General features: G+C 40.3%; 1 protein-coding gene across 2 annotated transcripts in view; it reads left to right on the top strand.

Moving 5' to 3' along the window:
* Positions 1-18,649, top strand: part of NIBAN1 (niban apoptosis regulator 1) — a 90,828-nt gene that overhangs the window by 62,557 nt on the left and 9,622 nt on the right. For both annotated transcript variants that reach the window (XM_030495826.1, XM_030495827.2), the window contains 5 exons: positions 10,142-10,257; positions 15,679-15,783; positions 15,882-16,044; positions 17,027-17,214; positions 17,471-17,632. In XM_030495826.1, the coding sequence (XP_030351686.1) occupies positions 10,142-10,257; positions 15,679-15,783; positions 15,882-16,044; positions 17,027-17,214; positions 17,471-17,632 (734 nt within the window). The remainder of the gene's footprint in view (positions 1-10,141; positions 10,258-15,678; positions 15,784-15,881; positions 16,045-17,026; positions 17,215-17,470; positions 17,633-18,649) is intronic.

Raw genomic sequence — 18,649 nt, forward strand, 5'->3', positions numbered from 1 at the left:
TGCCAGGGATGGGGCTTCCACAGCTTCCCTGGGCAACCTGTTCCAATGTCTCAATACCTCTATAGTGATGAATTTCTTCCTAATATCTAATCTAAATCTATTCTCTTTTAGCTTAAAGCCATTCCCCCTTGTCCTATCAGTACATGCCCTTGTAAAAAGTCCCTCTCCAGATTTCTTGTCGGCCCCTTCACATATTGGAAGGCTGCTCTGAGGTCTCCCTGGAGCCTTCTCTTCTTCAGGCTGAACAACCCCAACTCTTCCAGCCTGTCTTCGTAGGAGAGGTGCTCCAGCCCACTTATCATCTTCGTGGTCCCCCTCTGGACTTGCTCAAGCAGGTCCACATCCCTCCTATGTTGAGGCCTAAGAGCTGAACGCAGCACTGCAGGCGAGGTCTCACGAGAGCAGAGCAGAGGGGGAGGATGCCCTCCCCCGCCCTGCTCGTCACGTTCCTTCTGATGCAGCCCAGCACACGGCTGGCTTTCTGGCTGCAGGCTGCAAGCACACACTGAAGCCGGCTCGTGTGGAACTTCTCGTCAACCAACCCCCCTAAGTCCTGCTCCTCAGAGCTGCTCTCAATCCAGCCTCTGCCCAGCCTGTAGTCGTGCTTGGGGTTTCCCCGGCCCAGGTGCAGGACCTTGCACTTGGCCTTGTTTATAATCCTTTATGTTTTTATGCCTTGAAAATCTCTGTGAATATTCTTCCGAATGCTTATTTAATTTTCCAGTATTTTAGGAGGTCTTCTCATTCCCTGTACGAGGTTACCAGCTACTGTGTTTTCACTTAGTATTTGCTGTTAAAAGTGAAGAAGCCTGGCCACTTGGTGCTCAGATAGAGGGAAGTCTGTGTGGCAAGAAGGAAAATACAACTAGCTAATTCTGAGAGATGTGGAGTTTCACTTCATGATTTTGTTTTCTTTCATCTGGTTAGATTTCACATCCTTATCTTGATGATCAACCTCATGACACAGGAAGCTAACGTACTTTAAAAACCATATCCTGTCATCTCCAGTTTCACCATAAATAACACAAAAACTGTAGAAATAAATACATTAAAGAAGTACAATAAAGAAATACGTTAGGTAAGAGAGAAATACAAAATGTACTTTTAAGGTCATGCAGGGCATTCTGTCACAGCTTGGCTGTTTCAGGACAGCTTCAGATTCTTTTTTCTCCATCTCTGTCTTTTAGTGTTGCTATTAGCTGCGTCCACATTTCCTTTTTCAACTGTAAGTTTAGCTGGCAATTGTTTTTCTCATAATTATTTCTAGCTTACCTATGTTACATGCATATAGTACAAGTAGGGCTTACCAACGCTTGGACTATAATTCAAAATAGTTACTGAGGTGTTGATAAAGGTTGAGAAGATGACATTAAATACTTAAGCTCAAGGATACATATCTCCATAGCGCAAAGCAGCTGTCACAAGTCCAAATAGGACTTTGGAAAGATTTCTGAGACTTCATGTTACAAACAGGGTGGCTTTTTTTCTCTGGAGAGAGCAGCTGAAGAGAAGGATATTTTGTTGCCTTTTTCAGATGACGTTCGGAAGAACCAAATAAAATAGAACTGAGGAGGAGATTGCTTTTTTTGACATTAAAGAAAAATGCACTTCTGCACTGGGATGAAAGCAACACCTTTCTGAAGGTTCGCATGATTATTTGGGGTGGGAAAAGGTACGAATGAAGACAGAGTATTCAGCCCTTTGACTGCCTGACTCAAATTTGGGATTTGTGTGTTGCCTCCTCTCACTGCAGCTGCTGCACTTTGACTAATTGAATCACTTTATGGTTAATAAGATCAGATCTCCTGTGATCCACACGAGTGGCTGGGACCAGTGGTCTTTCACCAGATATCTGAGATCCAAATGGACTTTTCAAAACTGATGTGTAAACTTGCATAGAAACATTAATGCAGTCATAACATTCAAAACCATTTTGCTATAAATATCTTTGATGAGGCTTGTGGGGTGATATGAAACTTACGAAATATTTTAGGACACAACTTAGAAAGTTTTTGTATAATTTAGAACATTTTGCTTAGAATAAGGCTATTTTTCCTCTTTCTGGGATGTTTTTGCTCTACAGCATCAGTTCTTTCAATCAGTGCGGCTTTTGCTTTTCCAGTGTATGCTTGCCTATACCATAGTGAGGATTTTCAGTCTGTAGGAGCTACATTCATTCTGAAACACCATGATTAACATGTTAAAACCCTAATTGTGATTTCAGTCTGTGTATCTCTTATCACCTCCGTGCCTTGAGCTGATTCTCCTTTTCTTATATATTACCAAGCATGGGGTAGTGCAGAAGAGCCACTGTGTTGTGCCCACCACCCAAGCCTATTTTAGGAGCCGTGAAGATACTAATTTCTGGGGGTTTAAGGTTGTATTCAGGCTCCAACTTCAAAGTTCAGCAGCAGAAAAATTCTCACCCGCACCAGGAATATGGTAACTGGTTTAGCAAGCGCTTGGAAATTGACACAGATAAATGATATTGTGATTCTTTGTGTTTATACGGTACGCTCATGTTTTAGATTGTGAAACATAAAGCTGCTGGTCACAGCAGAGGGAGGTTCCTTGTCATCTGTCTTGTGCTGCTTTGAATAGCTTTAATACAGGCATTATGAGCTGCAAAGCAAATAGTTAAACCTGCAGAATGTTGGTTTGATGGTCTTGGAGGGAACTTGCACTAAAAAACTGTATTTGCTATAAATACAGTGTATTATTGCAGGGTTGTATCCTGTTTGGAAATGACCTCATCTAGCTTCTGTTAGTGGTTAGCAGCTTCGTACCACATGATCTATGCATAATAGGATAGTACATTGCTCTCCGGAAAACATCTGAGCTATAAGGTTGATGCTTCTCAGACCCAGTGCATTATACTTTACTCCATTCTCGATTTGGATAATAATACGACAGGACTCCATTCTGCATAAGTAAACTCTGTGTCCTTGTATTCAGAGGATCATTCCAGAGATGCTATAGTTGTGCTACAACCACTGGGCAAACTATCTTTTCCTGAGGTCCAGTTCCCAAGCTCTCCTCATCTCCCCAGGTTCACTCTCATTTTCTGAACTGCCACCCCCTTTGGGTTGGGACTATTTGCTTATTTTTTGCAGATAGTAATTTTCAGAACCTTACTTTTTGGAGTTGATGGCCATGGCTTTTCTTACCAACCTTCTGAAATACCTTACAAACAACAGCTCTTAAAATGTGCTGGGAACTCAGGTGGTAGCTTTTTGTCATATCATGATAACATGATCAGATGGTCTTGCCCTCTCTTAGGCATTCTGTGTGTCCTGTCTGTAATGCTCTGTGTGATGATATTACTCATACACCCTATAATAGAAAGCTGCTCATCGTTAACCAGAAACTATGTGAGCAATGGACAATAATCACCGCAGTCCCTACCCACAGCAAATAATTCCCAGGCAGGTATTGCCAGAAATGCTAGAAAAAAACGCTATTGCAGGAAACCTGTGCTACAAAGATCACGTAGAAAGGGAAATTGTTCTTCATCATGCTCATTTATTTTATTTGATAGACATCCCCTAACTGTGGTGTTGAGGGGTTGGCAGAATGGTTCCTTAACTGCAGGAACATCTAGCTGCGGAACATGTTCCGCAGCTGCATTCACCCCAAATCCTTTGGTGGCTGGCAGTGTGCAGTAGCTTTCTTTGAAGTACCAGTACAAGAGATGGAAATGTCCTATGTATTTAAATGGTTAAGACACCACAGATTTTTAAAATAGCAGCCTTTTCTTTCAGCAGCCTTTTCTTTCTTTTCTGTTTTGGGGTTGTGCATTTTCTTTTTTACCTGCTTTTGTTTTAAAAGAACTAAATTTGGGGTTTTTTTTAAATCAAAGAGCATGTATAAAGGAAAGCAGAGGAAAAACAACAGTCTAGATACGTTTGAAAGAAACAGATGCCAAGGTGAGAATAGGATGACTTGGAAGGATAAGAAAATTGGGAAAAATGTAATTTGCATTTCCTAGCATGAAATCTGTTCCGCTGAGAGTAGCAGTGCCCAGTGGAAATAGTAAGTGGTGCAAGCACCATCTTTTGAGACTGCTAAAATCAGATATAAGACACTTAAAAATAATTTTCAGCTTTATCCACCTCCTACTACTGTTTGTAGGAAGACCCTTCACTGATATCTGTACAGAGATTTTTGTCCCAGGAAAATGCTATATAAGGTGATCAACAAGAAAGCTACAAAACAGATGTCTTGGTGCTGCCTTCATCTGAGCCAGTTTTCCACCAAATGGATGAAGAAGCAAGGAAATATTACTGTGAGATCACATAAAATTAAATGTAGTTTCTATTAATTTACCATATTAATTTCCTTCCAGTGTCTGTCTTCCTGCCTTCTCCACTCTTTAATCAAAGTCAGGCTGTGGTTTTTGAAGATTTGAGGAGGTATTCATGGTCCCTGCTGTCTTGCAGGAGGGAACTACAAAGTATAGCAAGTTGTTAGCAACTTACGTTGGGAAGAGATATTTGACCAAAGCTGCGATTATTGAAGATGGTAGGCAAGAGCTAGGCAAGGCAACCTTCCTATCTATGGGCCTTTACATGATCATTTCTTATAAATATAGCCATAGTTGGATGCCAGATTGCTTTAATATCAATTATAGTTACCTGCAGAAAGAATTCAGGGACTGTATGGAAAATAATGTTCACTGAATGTAGAATCTTTAACAAAACTGTAGGCAGCTCTCCAGCTCAGTAACATATACATAGATGTGAGAGCTGCAGAAACAGATGAACCCAGGGCGGATTACTTCTGAGTTTTGGTAGTCAGCTGATGTGTGTTATGTCAGAATCAGCATTTCTTTAATTAAAACCCGTGCTCTGTGAGCTCAGACTTCTGGATTCTGTTTTAACACTTGTTCATCTAAGTCTTTCGGCCTCAGCCTTTTGTGAAATGTCAGCCAAAGAGCTTACATTGCTCTCAGTGTTTTAGCTTGCTTTGGTAAAGCACTTCGTCCACAGTCAATCCCTTCACTACTATTAAAAATCAAAGTAATAAATTTAATGTAAGAAAAGCCCATATGGGAGAAGGACATTTAGTGGATTGCAATAGGGGCACTCAGTTTGTTTTGAAGAATGACATACTTGGTTTTTACACATCATAAAACATACTGACTGCAGTTCCTTGGCTCTCCAAACAGTTTAATGCAGTAATGCGGTTGCTGTGTGCAAAAATCAGTGAGTCCCAATTTGCAGCATTAGCCAAGACACAGAAGGGAACCACTGGTGTCTCAGTAGAGCAAACCACCCCATCAGTTCTGGGAGGTGGAAAATTCTCGCTGTCTGAAGTCCCACCAGAGCTGGAGAAACATTTCCCTGCTCTTCCCAAACACAGACTTTTCCATGCAGTTGCACGAGCAGTACAGAAAAGAGCTGTGCTGACACTTATACGAAGACTTAACTGTCACCGTTGCATTTGTTAAGGGGGTAAACGTTATGCCATCTGTCTTCAAACACCAATTGGCATTCCTGTTGTTTGACTATTTTAGCCTCTTTTGTGCTGCAATAGTGAGTTTGAATAGCTTCATTCATGACAGTTACTGTTCAGAGGGGCACACAAATATTGATACGGATATTGATATAGCCATTCAATATGGATATTGAAATAGCACTTTTTAACAGCTAGCATGGCAGGTTGGTATATGTAATGTTAAAGAGGCACGTGTTGCAATTAAGAAAAATAATCAACTAAGCGGTTAAACATCAGCTGCTTTTGAGCTTTCTGTTACAAAGCACAGCAAGAGACCCAATTCAGCAGTCTGCAGTATATACAGATAAAGAATCTGAACTGAAATGTTCGACTACAGATTTCATATTATTTGGATTTGCTGGAAATCCATCATTTTAGCTAGAGGCAGTGATTTCTGTGGCACTCATCCTCTCTGGTAATGAGGCCTATTTATAGAAGTTTTTGCACAGAGGTCTTCAGTGTTTTGATTGATCTAAGACCAGCCAGTCTACGGCTGTAGACAAGACCAAATTCACCAGGGCAATTAGTTTCCACTGCTGCCTTTAGATACACAGAGGAAATGTTCGTGAGTCAGAAAAATTGTTCAGATAGCCTTTCCCAAGGGGCTTTTAAACAATGTGCCAGCAACATGTCCATCTTCAAACAAAGGTGCAGCTGTCCTGCCATGGGTGGGAGAACACACAGGAACTTGGGACTGAAGATTTCCTTGTCCCTCGCCTGTAAGACCAAACATTCACCTGCCAAGTGACAGAGGAGGAGCAGCAGCTCATTGCCTGGAGCACCTCATTAGGAGAGTGCAAGTCCCACAACAGCCAAAAAATCGGATACAGCTGGAATTAGGAATGAGGCACTCTAAGTTAACACTTCTGTAGCAGGTGCAAGTGCACTCAGTGGGTGTCGAGTAGCCTGTCTTCTGTGTATCGTTTTGTTGAGTTAAGGTTTGAGATTTTTTTATTTTTTTAGGAGAGATTTAAACTGTTTATCCACTGCATGATGTAGCTTTCTGCAGTCCTGAACAAACTCAGCCATGCCTTTGAGAGACTTGCAAATTTGGTGAAATTTGTAAAGTCATGGTGCTTCCAGATGTCCTTCCATCTTTTAAAACAGAGCTTTATAGTATTCTGTTATGTTTATAAAAGGAATCTATGGGTAGCAATATCTTACCTGTTATTAAAATTAGGCTCCACACTTGGATATGTAAAGATAGAGTCTCTAGGTGGATTTTCTTATGTTAAAAATAAATGAGAATTTTGTTTTACTCTCCACAAATAAGCTGATGTTATGTTCATTAGCAGCTGGAGAAGATGCTTGGGTAATTTTCCAAGTGCAGACCAGCCTGGATTAAGCAGGTAACATCAGTCTCGGTAAAGCCTCACTGGCCTTTTGCTGAAGGACATTCAGTAAATTTTATGGCTTTGTATGGGAGTTGGTTAAGGATGACCTACAACCACGACTGCACCAAGCTCCCCTAACATGTTCCATTTTCTATAAGTAGAGGTGATGCGTCACTTATGATACGTGCCAGCTAGATTTGTTGAAGGGGAAGCCTTTGCAGGGGCGTTAAGGAGAGTGAAGCACACGTCGTCCTTTCTTCTGATGAACAATTATTCCTGATACCACTGGGGTTTGCCACCTGCCCTGTTTGCAGCTGCAGCATTTGCTTCCATCTCCCACGCACCATCCTCACTCTTGCACGCAAGTGGTGCTATCCCAACAGCTTATTCATTGTTGTCCTTGCTTTGCTGTGGCATAACAGAGCTGGCTGCCAAGCCAGTCGTGGTCCTCTAGCCTTTTCACAAACTGCTAGATCTGATTGACAGAAGCTCTGTCTCTTCTCTGCTGAAATCTTGGAGGATGTGTACCACAGCTCCTTTCAGCTTGGGTACAATTCTTTCTTCTTGAGCCATATCCATGAATGTGCCTCTGTCTTGTGTGCCTCACTAACAGCTTCTGCACAGCCCAATGCTGGATGGATCTAGTTGTTCAGTGCCTTATCGCTGATGCAATCTTTTCCTCCTATGGAAAGTGGGAATGAAATTGCCTAAATTAAGCAATTGTAGAAGCCTTGAAGGATAAAGCTTCCTTTCTACTTTGAGATGTTTTTATAGTAAGACTGCCATAATTGTGTTTTTTTCCTCCTTGTTTACTGGCATAGGAAAAAATGCATTATTGGAATTTTATGGTACTTGCAGCTTGATATTTTTCCTATGAACTATTCAAATGAATTGCTTTTGGATTTTTAGCACCTTCTTCCCTCTTCTCTATGGAATGAGGACAGTCAGAACAGAGACAAACTATTCCCTTGACCATGGAGTTAAATGAGTTTGATGATATTAGAGGGCAGACTCTTGTCAGCACTGGTGCATCATCATCTCAGCAGGTCCAAGATCCAGCCCTTTGGATGGTCTGTTGTCCCTGTTGGTTAGGAGCACAGCTGTGAAGAAGGAAAACATGTGAGTCATGATCGGAGAGCTGCAAGAGCTGCAGTTTTCCCTTTCTCCAGCCAAGCCTGGCCCTCTTCTTGTCAAAATATTCAGAGTTCAATTCTGGGAGGACAAAAGCTTTCATATGCAGTGCTCCACCAGTTTCTCAGATGGAATACTCTATTCTTTCACTAAAGCTGCCATCTCTTGGCAGTGAACAACCTGACTTAAACTCTTTTACTGCTATTTTAGCATCCTGTTTTTTGACTTGCTCTTAAAAGTGCTATAAATCATGGAGGTAGCAGTGAAGGTATGGTTAGGATTTTACCTGGCTGTTTTTCTCGTTTGATCATCGTGTGAGCTTGAAGAAATTGTATGATCTCTCTGGACCTCCAAATATCTGCAAATCAGGGATGGTATCTAGAGAGTGACACTGAGAGAATGTTTACTGCACTACAGTATGTATAACATACCTTCCTGAGGTAATTATTACGCTCAGGGGAAACTCTGAAAGGGCAAATTCTGACATTTGGGCTCTTAGCAGATCTGAAACCTCATTGCCTACCATTTAGATAAAATCTATTCAGTGCTGTTTTCAAGCAGCAGCCAGGGTGAAGCACTGATGAAATTAATTGTATGTTTCAGTAGCTTTTGTTTTTGTATAAAGTGTGTGGTAGTTGACATTTCAGGCATTACTGCAGTTTTAATCCTTTGTGTTTCCCATAATTTGTATAATGCCTGTATTGTCCTTGGCATGTATGCAAGCCTCCTATAAAGCTTCTCCAGTAGTTTCATGAACAAGTCAGAAATGTCTTGTTTGACAGGCAAGACCTGAGAATTTACTCTCTGACTTTTCACATAACAATAGTTTTTACATATCAGTGTCTTTTAAAGTAGCATACTTACCTTTCAGAGAATTAACATTCTTTCCTCCTTTCTTCCTAATGTGTAGACAACAGGATTTCAGTTGATCAAGGCTGCAAGTATATAACCTTGAAGAGTGGACAGTAAATCATTGTGGCTTTGTTTTTCCCTTCAGATAATCCTCACAATAATCCTGAAGCTCAGTTTCACAGCAGAGACACAGCACTTGAATTCCTGAAGTGTTTCAGTGGTGGTTTTTCTTACTCAGGTTTGTCAAGCAGCCTGATTGCTCTAGGGAGCTTTTCCACATTTTGAGGCAAAGGGACTGTTTCTCCCCAGATCATGACAAACTGGTTCTGCTGTATAACTGCTGTCGCAGTCTTAATTAGCTGTGGGTTTGTGCACTCTCATGTGAAGGAGAATGTTGGCTGCAACTCTCTTGAAAGCCATTAGCAGTTTGGAAAGAACAAATTATCTGTGATGTGATTTCTGTTGCACGACTGGTTAACTGGAGTTTGCAAGAGCAAACTAGTTCAGCCACTTCTGAGGTTTTTCCGTGCTGTGATCTCATTTGTACAACAGTGTCCCCAGGCTACCATGCTGTTCTTGGGAAAAGCTACCATGTAGCAGCAGTAGCTGTGGACAATAACCAGATAACTCTGGAGCTGCGGTTAAAAATTCTTGAAATATTTAGGGAAAGCAGCACAATTTTGTCAGAAGTTTTTGTGCTTAATTGGTATGAGCACAGTACTTACTTTGTCCATGAAATATCATCTTTATCGTCAGTTCCTGAATAAAACAAAGAAAATAAAAGATTATTGGGGAGTGTTAACTCAGGGTTTAGCAATTTATCAAGGGCTTACAACATGCCACAATCAGCTGACTATGATTACCTTAAATTCTTAATTCTTATCTTAAAGAAGCAGAAGCTCTCAACTCTTCGTCCTGATATAGACTGTCAAAGTCTTCCCATGTACCATCTTACATTGCTCATAGGTATAAAGGCAAGGGATGAGCTTTCATATGTGAAGGTCTGCCTTATCGAAGTCTACCACAGACAAGGCTTCTTACCTTATCATGTGCTCCATATTAACATTTGCATATTAACATTTGCCGGTGCTAGTTTAACTTATCAATTTAGATGGGGTGGTAGTTCACATACGTGCAGTGTGATAGTTAACATTGAGCTTCTAAATCTTAATGAAAGCCCAAGGTCTTCAGACATTCAGGTTTAATAAATGATTTTAAAATATTACTGTTAGATGCACATGGAACAGGAAAATGGATCAAAAAAAGATGGTGACTTTGTAAAGATTATTTATGGGTAAACCCTTTATGTTACTTTGTGTTTTCTCTAGATTTTCTCAATCAGACAACATATGAAGTTGAGGCGTTCTTAGAAGCCATTCAGTTCTTCCGGCAGGAGAAGGGCCACTATGGGATGTGGGAAATGATAACTGGCAATGAAAAAGAGGTAAAAGAATATCTTCCTGATATCTTATTGGCTTTGGATATGTCAGCTCTGAGGATAGCGAAGGTTGTAAAGCCTCTTGGGAAAAAAATGGCATTTTAAAAAAGAAAATCTGGTAGGTACAAATGTGCCAGATTTCAAGATACTTCTTACTGATATGTAAAGTGATAGTTCTTTTTTAATAAACTCCATTTTGAGTTTTTTGCTAGAAAGTGAAAGAAAGTGTGCTATGAACTAAAGCTGTTGTGTTGTACTAGATGTAGGGATGACCACATTTCCACAAAAAGCTCATGCATCTACTTTAATTTTATGCCATGGGGTCAATTGGTGACTAAATGCTGTGCTAAAACAAAGCAATTGCTATTATCTCTCTATCACATTTGCTGCTGTTTACAGTCTTAATAAATTAGTGACACCAAAAGCAATACACACAAAACTCGGAACCCATGGTCTGCATGCAGCAGATACTTGCTGTCAGCTGCATTGGGCTGTGCTCTGGTTTTTATCTTTCATGAGAGCTATTTTGCAGCTAAGAGATTTTTTTTCTTCTGTGGCTATATTACCTTTGTTACTTAATGCAATACTTTCCTGCTCCTTGTCCTATAATGCCTTCAGATGCCATCATAGGAGATCAGGTTTCATGAAGAACAGAATAGCAGCTAAACAAAAATTTTGAAGAACCTCTTCATTTTGCTTTTCCCTGTACTTTGCGAATGAAGCTTTCAGTCCTGAATGGATAAACTGGTATACCTACTTATTATGCCAGACTTCTGAAACAGTCTTGCATAGTGACAGTCACACTTCAACACCAGAAATTTGTCTACTCCAGTTCTTCAGAAATGAGGTGCTAAGCAAAATGTCTGGGTCCATATTTGGGCACCTGAGCGAATAGCTTTGGAGCACTGATGGTAGCTGAAGTAACTCCACTGATCCCTCTGGCATCACTCCAGATGTCTTTTAGTGCAATTGAGCCATTATTTGGTCCCTGATTTACAATTTTTTTCCTAAGCACTCATCAGCAAATACTTACTTTAGTACCAGCTGCTGGGTGTTTTCCTTGATGAAATCTGGCTTCCCTTTGGGAAAATGGAAAAAAGCTTGATGGAGAGTTCATGATCCAGGGTTTTGTTTTAAGAAATCAGATTATTCTTTTAGGAGAAGCCTACCTTTGAAATGCTGAAGAATGTGGAAACTGGGGAAGAAACTATAAACAGTGTCTTTCCCAGTGCCATCATGTCAGGGATTGAGGTTTCCTGCTAACATCTAATAATTCCTTAGTATAAGGAGTTCTACCCTTCCAGTGGAGGGAGTGAGGGTTTTCCTCTTCTCCCTTCCTCCCTCAAGTTATGTAGCTGTTATAGCGCTAGTTTCATTTTACATTTTTTTTTCTCTATTGCTTGCCAACTACTTACTCATATACCTCAAGAGAACTGTAATCAGAAGACATCCAGACTAGTTATGCTATTATCTTCTTAGTAATAATTCATTCTGTAAGTATAGTTTGTTCTCATGCCTGCTTTGACCAAATATAATAATTATTTTAGGCAAATATCCAGGCTAAGTGAGTGGTTTGGAACAAGCAAGCTCCAATTTGTTGCTGTAAAAATCTCTGCAGAATGCCAGTAAATATATTCCCTGACATTAATTTATAATGACAGTCTCTACAGCATTAGCTCACGCAGTTCTGCCTGGGTACTGCAACATGGATGTAATATTACCAAGTACCCAGTCACTTGGCTGAAGACCTGCTGATTTTTTTTTTTTGTGTCGTAAAAGTTCCTTTTCCTGGCTTTATTTTTGTTATTTTTCATTTTTAAGGTTTCATTATTAACAAAGGATAAATTCAGTAGTAGATGGTATTTCTGTAGGTTAAGTGCTGAAATACTGTAGGTTAAGTGCTGAAATACTGGGTTAAACCCAGGAAATTATCAACAACATTTGTTATAAGCAGCAGCAGAGCCACATAGTGAGAGCACTAAAACACCCCCATTTTGTACTAGTATAACTTCATCAATCAGTACTACATGAATGTAGAAGTAACATACGGGTAAATCAAGGATAGCTGAATAAGGGATTAAAAAAACCCAAAACTCTACAGTGCACCTTTCAGTACAGAAATATAAAGCAAATCCAGCATTCCTAAAAATGTGCTCACATTCTTCAGAATATGTTTGACCCATTGTCATGTTTATTATTTGGTCTGTCGTGCTCCAGTTTGGGTTATTCTTGAGATTATTTTTAAGTGACCCATTAGTTTAGGATCTGAAATAGTCCGTTGGTTTTGGCAGGTATTTGAGTCAGCACAGTTGAATCCAAAGTGGTGGTGTGGCATAATCTATAACTAGTTAAGTTACATGAAACAACAATAATAGGGTATTGCATGTTATAGGTATATTAGATGTATATTAATGTCCAGAAATAAAAGATGTGCCTTTCTCCTCTGAATTATGAGGATGAGTAATGACTGAACCAAAAACGGGACTGATGTCTTTAGTTCAAAATTGCTTTAAGCAGAGAAATTCAAGAATCCCGCATATATCCCCAGCACTGATAGATGCCTCCATAGGAAACATGTTCAGAGACCTGAGATCACAAAGAAATAGCAATAAGGCAGGTCCTAAGATAAACTCCTTACCTCTGTTTGCATAGTTTGCTTTATTGGCCAACTTTTGCTGCTGAAAGGAAAGCGTAGGAGAAAGAGAGGTCTCACAGGTTTCTCAGGCCAGAGTACCTACAGTGTCCATAAATAAAAAATGAAGAGGAAAGCCTAGACTCCCAAAACCAGATCTCTGCCTGTAACTCTGTATATTTATTGCCAGTTTGGTGCATCTGAGTGGGATGGGCAAGGAAGAACTTGTAGTTCAAATCTATGCAGACGAGGTTCAAACACTAGATTACACTCTGATACAGTGTGTAATTCTAAAGAAAACTTCTGAAATGGGTACCAGTGAATGAAACCAGGCATCCATTTCACACCGTTTAATTCTTTCTGTATTGAAGAAATAATTTGATCCTTCTTCTGTACAAAGTTGGGTGACACTATCAAGAGAACCACAGAACCAGGGAACAGTTTAGTTAAAAGAGGATCTCTGGAGGTTATCTGGACCAATCCCCCACTTTAAAGCAGAGCCAACTTTAGGGGCTTTGTGCAGTTGAGTTCTGAAGATATCCAAAGTTGGAGACGGCATGACTTGTTCCCATGATTGCCCTCATGGTGAAAAATATTTCTTAATACCTGATTACTATTTCCCGTGTTACTACTTGTAACCATTACCTTCTTCTTTTCCCTGGCCATTTCCAAGAAAAGTCTGGTTGTGCCTGCCCAACATCCTCCATATTGAAGTTGTGGACAGCAATAAGGTCTCTCCTGAGCCTGCTCTTCTTAAGGCTGAGCAAACCCAGTTCTCTCCACCTCTCCTTACATGTCATGTGCTCCATCCCCTGATCATCGTGGTGGGCTCTGCTGAATTCACTCCAGCGTGGCAAGATCTGTTTTTCGCTGGGGAGCCCCAAACAGGACACCACTCCAGACGTGGTCTGACAAGTGCTGAATAGAGGGGAATGTTCTCCCTCAACCTGCTGTTGCCCTTTGCTGCAAGGGCACCCTGCAGGCCAATGTTGAATTTCTTTTCCACCAGGATGCCCAAGTAATTTTCTGCAAAATTGCTTTCCAGCCAGTTGTCACCAGCCTAAACTGATGTTCAGGGTTGTTCCATCCCGGATATTGGACTATGCATTTGCTTTTGCTAAACTTCATGAGGTTTTTGTCCACTCATTTCTTCAGCCCATCTAGGTCCCTTTGAATAGCAGCCTTGCTTGCCAGCGTATTGACCACTCCCCCAAATTGGTATCATCTGTATTCCCAGCCTGATGTATTTTCTTTCTAATTGGAACCATCTGCAAGACTGAATTGCCAGTTAGATGCTGGGATCAGAAAAGGTGATGCATCTCTTCTACAACCACTGAACCCTGTTTCAAAGTGAAAATGTTCTTGAGGGAGAAAAGTACCAAGTGTCAAGTTAGAAAAATACAGCAATGATAGACCAACCATAGACATATACAAATAATTAAAAAACGGGGCAATGACACTTCTTCCTCAGTTTCTTTACATTCCACCATGAACACTTGATGCGTAGTAGTCCCTCTGACACTTTTCTTCCCTCTGCCTTTCTGCTGTGGTGCACCTTTGTCACAGAGTGTCTTCTTAGGTTTTCATTCAAGAATCTGGAGGTGTCGAGAGGAAACTTTAATGTATATGAATCCTACAATGCGAAAGTTTTGTTGGTTTTAGACTAGTAGAGTTGTCTTTTAGTGACAAAAGAAAGTGCTTGGAAATTTTTTTCATTAACTCCAACAGCTAGCTATTTATTTTATCCCTTTTGCCTCAGGATTAGGCTGGAGCTAATGAATCTTTCGGATCATGTTACACATTTAAAAAATCAGATAGAGTAGAATTATTTGATTCACAGGTTACCCACATTTCTGGGTTACATTTCTGTCCTATATCCTGTTTTTCTTAGAATCATAGAATAGTTAGGGTAGGAAAGGACCTTAAGATCATCTAGTTCCAACCCCCCTGCCATGGGCAGGGACACGTCACACTAGACCATGTCACCCAAGGCTCTGCCCAACCTGGCCTTTAACTGCCAAATGCCAGGGCCTGGAGGGCCTATCATCCTCGTGGCCCTCCTCTGGACTTGCTCCAACAGCTCCATGTCCTTTTTACGTTGAGGGCACCAGAACTGTACACAATACTCCAAGTGAGGTCTCATGAGAGCAGAGTAGAGGGGCAGGATCACCTCCTTCAACCTGCTGGTCATGCTTCTTTTGATGCAGCCCAGGATACGTTAGGATCTCATTCTTTTCTTGTTTGAATTGTGAAGTTGGTGCTTACCTAAAAAAGTGCTGGAGATTCACACTGGTACCATAATACCTTTCTTTTATTGCACAATTATCTTCCTATCAGAGCATCCTTTGGTTTATGACTTGTTAGGACAATCTCTCTTTGATGGTACCTCCTCTGGGAGGGTGTGAGTGTCCCAGAACAAGGTCAGTGTGGGGAAGCAGCAAACCAACTTTTTTGATCCAATTGCTCAGCTGATATCAATCATTTCATCTCCACTGATTTGCACACGGCAATTTCATAACAGCATGCAGTAAATTTTAACAGGAATCTTATTTCATCTGTTGTCAATTGTTGCATAGTCTCTCAAAGTCTTTGAGTGAGAAATGCTTCTGATGAAATTCATGGATTTTCCCTCAGGTGTACCTAATATTTTAAATTCAGTGTTCCTGGCAACCTGGGATAGTCATTGTATTTATTTGAGGTTGCCTGTGTTTGCACATCACAATGTGATGTGAGTGCTCAGTTTTCAGATGAAGAACAGTATGTGAATGTGTAATTTTAATCATCTGACCATATAGATCCTGAGCAACCTTGTGATGGAGGAACTCCTGCCTAATCTTCAAACAATGATCCTGCCTAAAATGAAAGGAAAGCGGAATGATAGGAAGCGGGCCTGGTTTGGTGTAAGTACTGGTATTTACAGAGTAGTTTTTTCTCATAAAACCTTGTTGTCTGTGTGTGCTGATTCTAACCTATGCTTCTTAATTTAATTTGTGTTTAGATCGTAGAAGAAACTTACAGCTTAGTTCAGCAGCAGGTGTCAGAAGGATTAAGTACCTTGAAAGAAGAATGCAGAAATTTTGCAAAAACTCTTGAAGGAACGATTCGTTCAGACATGGATCAGATTCTGAACTCCAAGAACTTCTTAGCTGGAAAAATCAAAGGTTAGTGGAGGAACAGCTGTGTTTTGCAGCAATTTTTTAATGTTTCCCATTGCGTTGTTCAAATTACCAGATGTCATTGTTTTGAAATTCTCATGTGTGTTGAAAAATCCAACTGGAGACACTAATTTTCAGAAAACAAATGCTTCGAACCTCTGCTGCCTTTGATGGGAATTGATACCTGTGGCCACTGTGTCTGTGAAAATGCCAGGTCTTCTCAAGCTGGAGGTAGAGCTGACAGGTTTTGAATATCCTGATTAGAGCTGCTTGTTCTGCTTTCATTTTTATTTGGACAGCCTTATGTAATGAAGATACGAGGTCACATGAGCATAATTAAAAGTGTAGTGGTTTTGACCTGATGTCTTGGAATGCACCACAAAACCAGGTTCTGGTTATGTGACAAACTGATAAGCTACAAAAGAATACTTAAGCCAAAGGGCTTCTTAGGTACTTTTAAACTAATGTGAAGTAATTATAATTTTGCTATGAATACAAAAATGAGTGTAAAAAGCAGGCAAAACATTAATTGATGTTGCTTAAGCTAGCAAATAAATAAATAACTGATAATTTAGGAGCTGTTTTGATAAAACTCAGGATGTTCTATTGACATTCTCACATACCAGACTAGGGTGCTTTTGGTGAACTATAGAGTACCAAGTTTGGATGCTTCCTCATAGAGTCTCCGTGGCCATGCTCTGTGTGAATCTCCCAGTATGTATCAATACTTAGAGCTGCCCTTTCCTCTGCTCTCACAGTGCTCCTAAGCTGCTAGCGTTTGATTAGGTGGGGCATGGGAAAGGTGTTTTATTGTCACTCATAAAACTATAAACTCTCCTTTCATCACCTTCATCATCTTTCTGGAGGTGTGACTCCAGGGAAAAGCAGGGAGTCATTTAATTCATTGTAAAGTAAATCAATTCAGATTACTTTTTCACTATATCTCTTAGTAGCCTAAATGTAACCATTGTATTGTCTGACACTCTAGCCACTGTTTCTGAGCCTGCCCAGAAGTGCTGCATAGAAAATATCCAGCCATTTCTCACATCCATATTAGAGGAGCTTATGGGTCCGGTGAGTTCTGGATTCACTGAAGTCCGCTCACTTTTTGATAAAGAAGTTAATGAAATCATCCAGGACTTCCAGAAGACAAATGATATCACGAAGCTAAAAGAGGTAAGACAAAAATATATTTGGAGCCTTTTATATTAGCACAAGGGCCTTCTAGCTAGAATTTGATTGACAGCAGTGTTTGCTTTCCCAGGTGGTAGTATGTTAGCTCTTGTTTTTTGTGTTTAGGAAGTCTTGTGGTATTTGTGCAACTAGAGTACAGATATCAGAATTTGGTTTAGGGCCGCTGTTAAATTCTCTTTTAAAAATTCACCTCTGGTGGCTTTCTCTGGAAACCTGTTCTTCCTCCACTGGAATGCAGAACATGGATCAGCTTATGAACCTGCCATTCAACTCTGTGAAAATGGAGCCCTGCTATCTGAAAGTTAATCTCCTTCAGGAGCTGCTTCAAGACCTCAAGAGTCGCTTCAAGGTCTATCACATTGATTTTGTGATTCAAAGGACACAGAACTTCATGCAAGAGGTACTGTAACATCCAGTTTTTCCTCCTGGGAGAACAGGTTAGTTGTGCCCTTCTAACGTGCTTCAAAGTAATCTTGATAAAAAGCTGTGCAAGAGTCCCAGAATATCTCTTGATCAAAGTACAGATAACAAAACCTAAGAAAATCACAGCTAGAAGCTGTTTGACATTTACATTTGTGAGGATGCATGTGTGTCTTTCAGCAAGGCACAAAAGTTTTTGGATTGTCTCTTCTCCTGCTCTTTCACGTTCTGAATTCTCAGTACCCAAGAAAGTTGTGCTTGTAACCAGTGGAGTGTTAAAATCTACCTGATTTCCATTCTCAAGGATTCAGGAAGGGACTTAAATATATTTTGCCAAAATGGAATGTCTCTTCCTTGGTAGTTTATTTTCTCATTAATATAAAGTAAGGCAATTAATATTAGAAACTGGCAATTACTTGGACACAGATGACATCTCAGGATGTAGCTGCATGTAGGTGCTTTAAACAAACTTCACTTCTCATTGGAATAGTTGAAGTGTCTACATCATTTCAGATAGAAAATGAACTCCTCTTTTCCCCCTCTAGTGTGTATTGGTACAGGCTACATCTTTGCTTTGGATTTATTTCTTCTGGATGCCTGGCCAGAAATCTATTAAGAGCTGGCTAGTAGACTTCTTTTGATTGCCAGATCACAAGACAGATTTGGCCTTCTAGCTCTAAGTTGAATCCTGTGATTTTAATATGCAGTTGAGAACTAAATAATCTAGTTGGTGATCTTATGAGATGGAGCTGGTCCAGTTCTATGGAATGGGAGTTCTGAATATGGAAAGGAAATCTCTAGCACAGTGCTGGGACAGGGTTTTCCTAAAAGCAGATCTTCTAAGTACAGCCATGATCAGCAGCCAAAGAATTACTTAGAAATAAAATTCTGATTTCACGTCTGGGTCTTTCAGGGGGACCATTCCGAAATGCTGCCAAATAAAATGTCTTTCAGTAAGTGAAGGCTATGAGTCAAGATAAAGAAGTAGACAAAAAAT

Source organism: Strigops habroptila, chromosome 8 (genome assembly GCF_004027225.2).
Source record: "Strigops habroptila isolate Jane chromosome 8, bStrHab1.2.pri, whole genome shotgun sequence".
NCBI classification, from domain to species: domain Eukaryota; kingdom Metazoa; phylum Chordata; class Aves; order Psittaciformes; family Psittacidae; genus Strigops; species Strigops habroptila.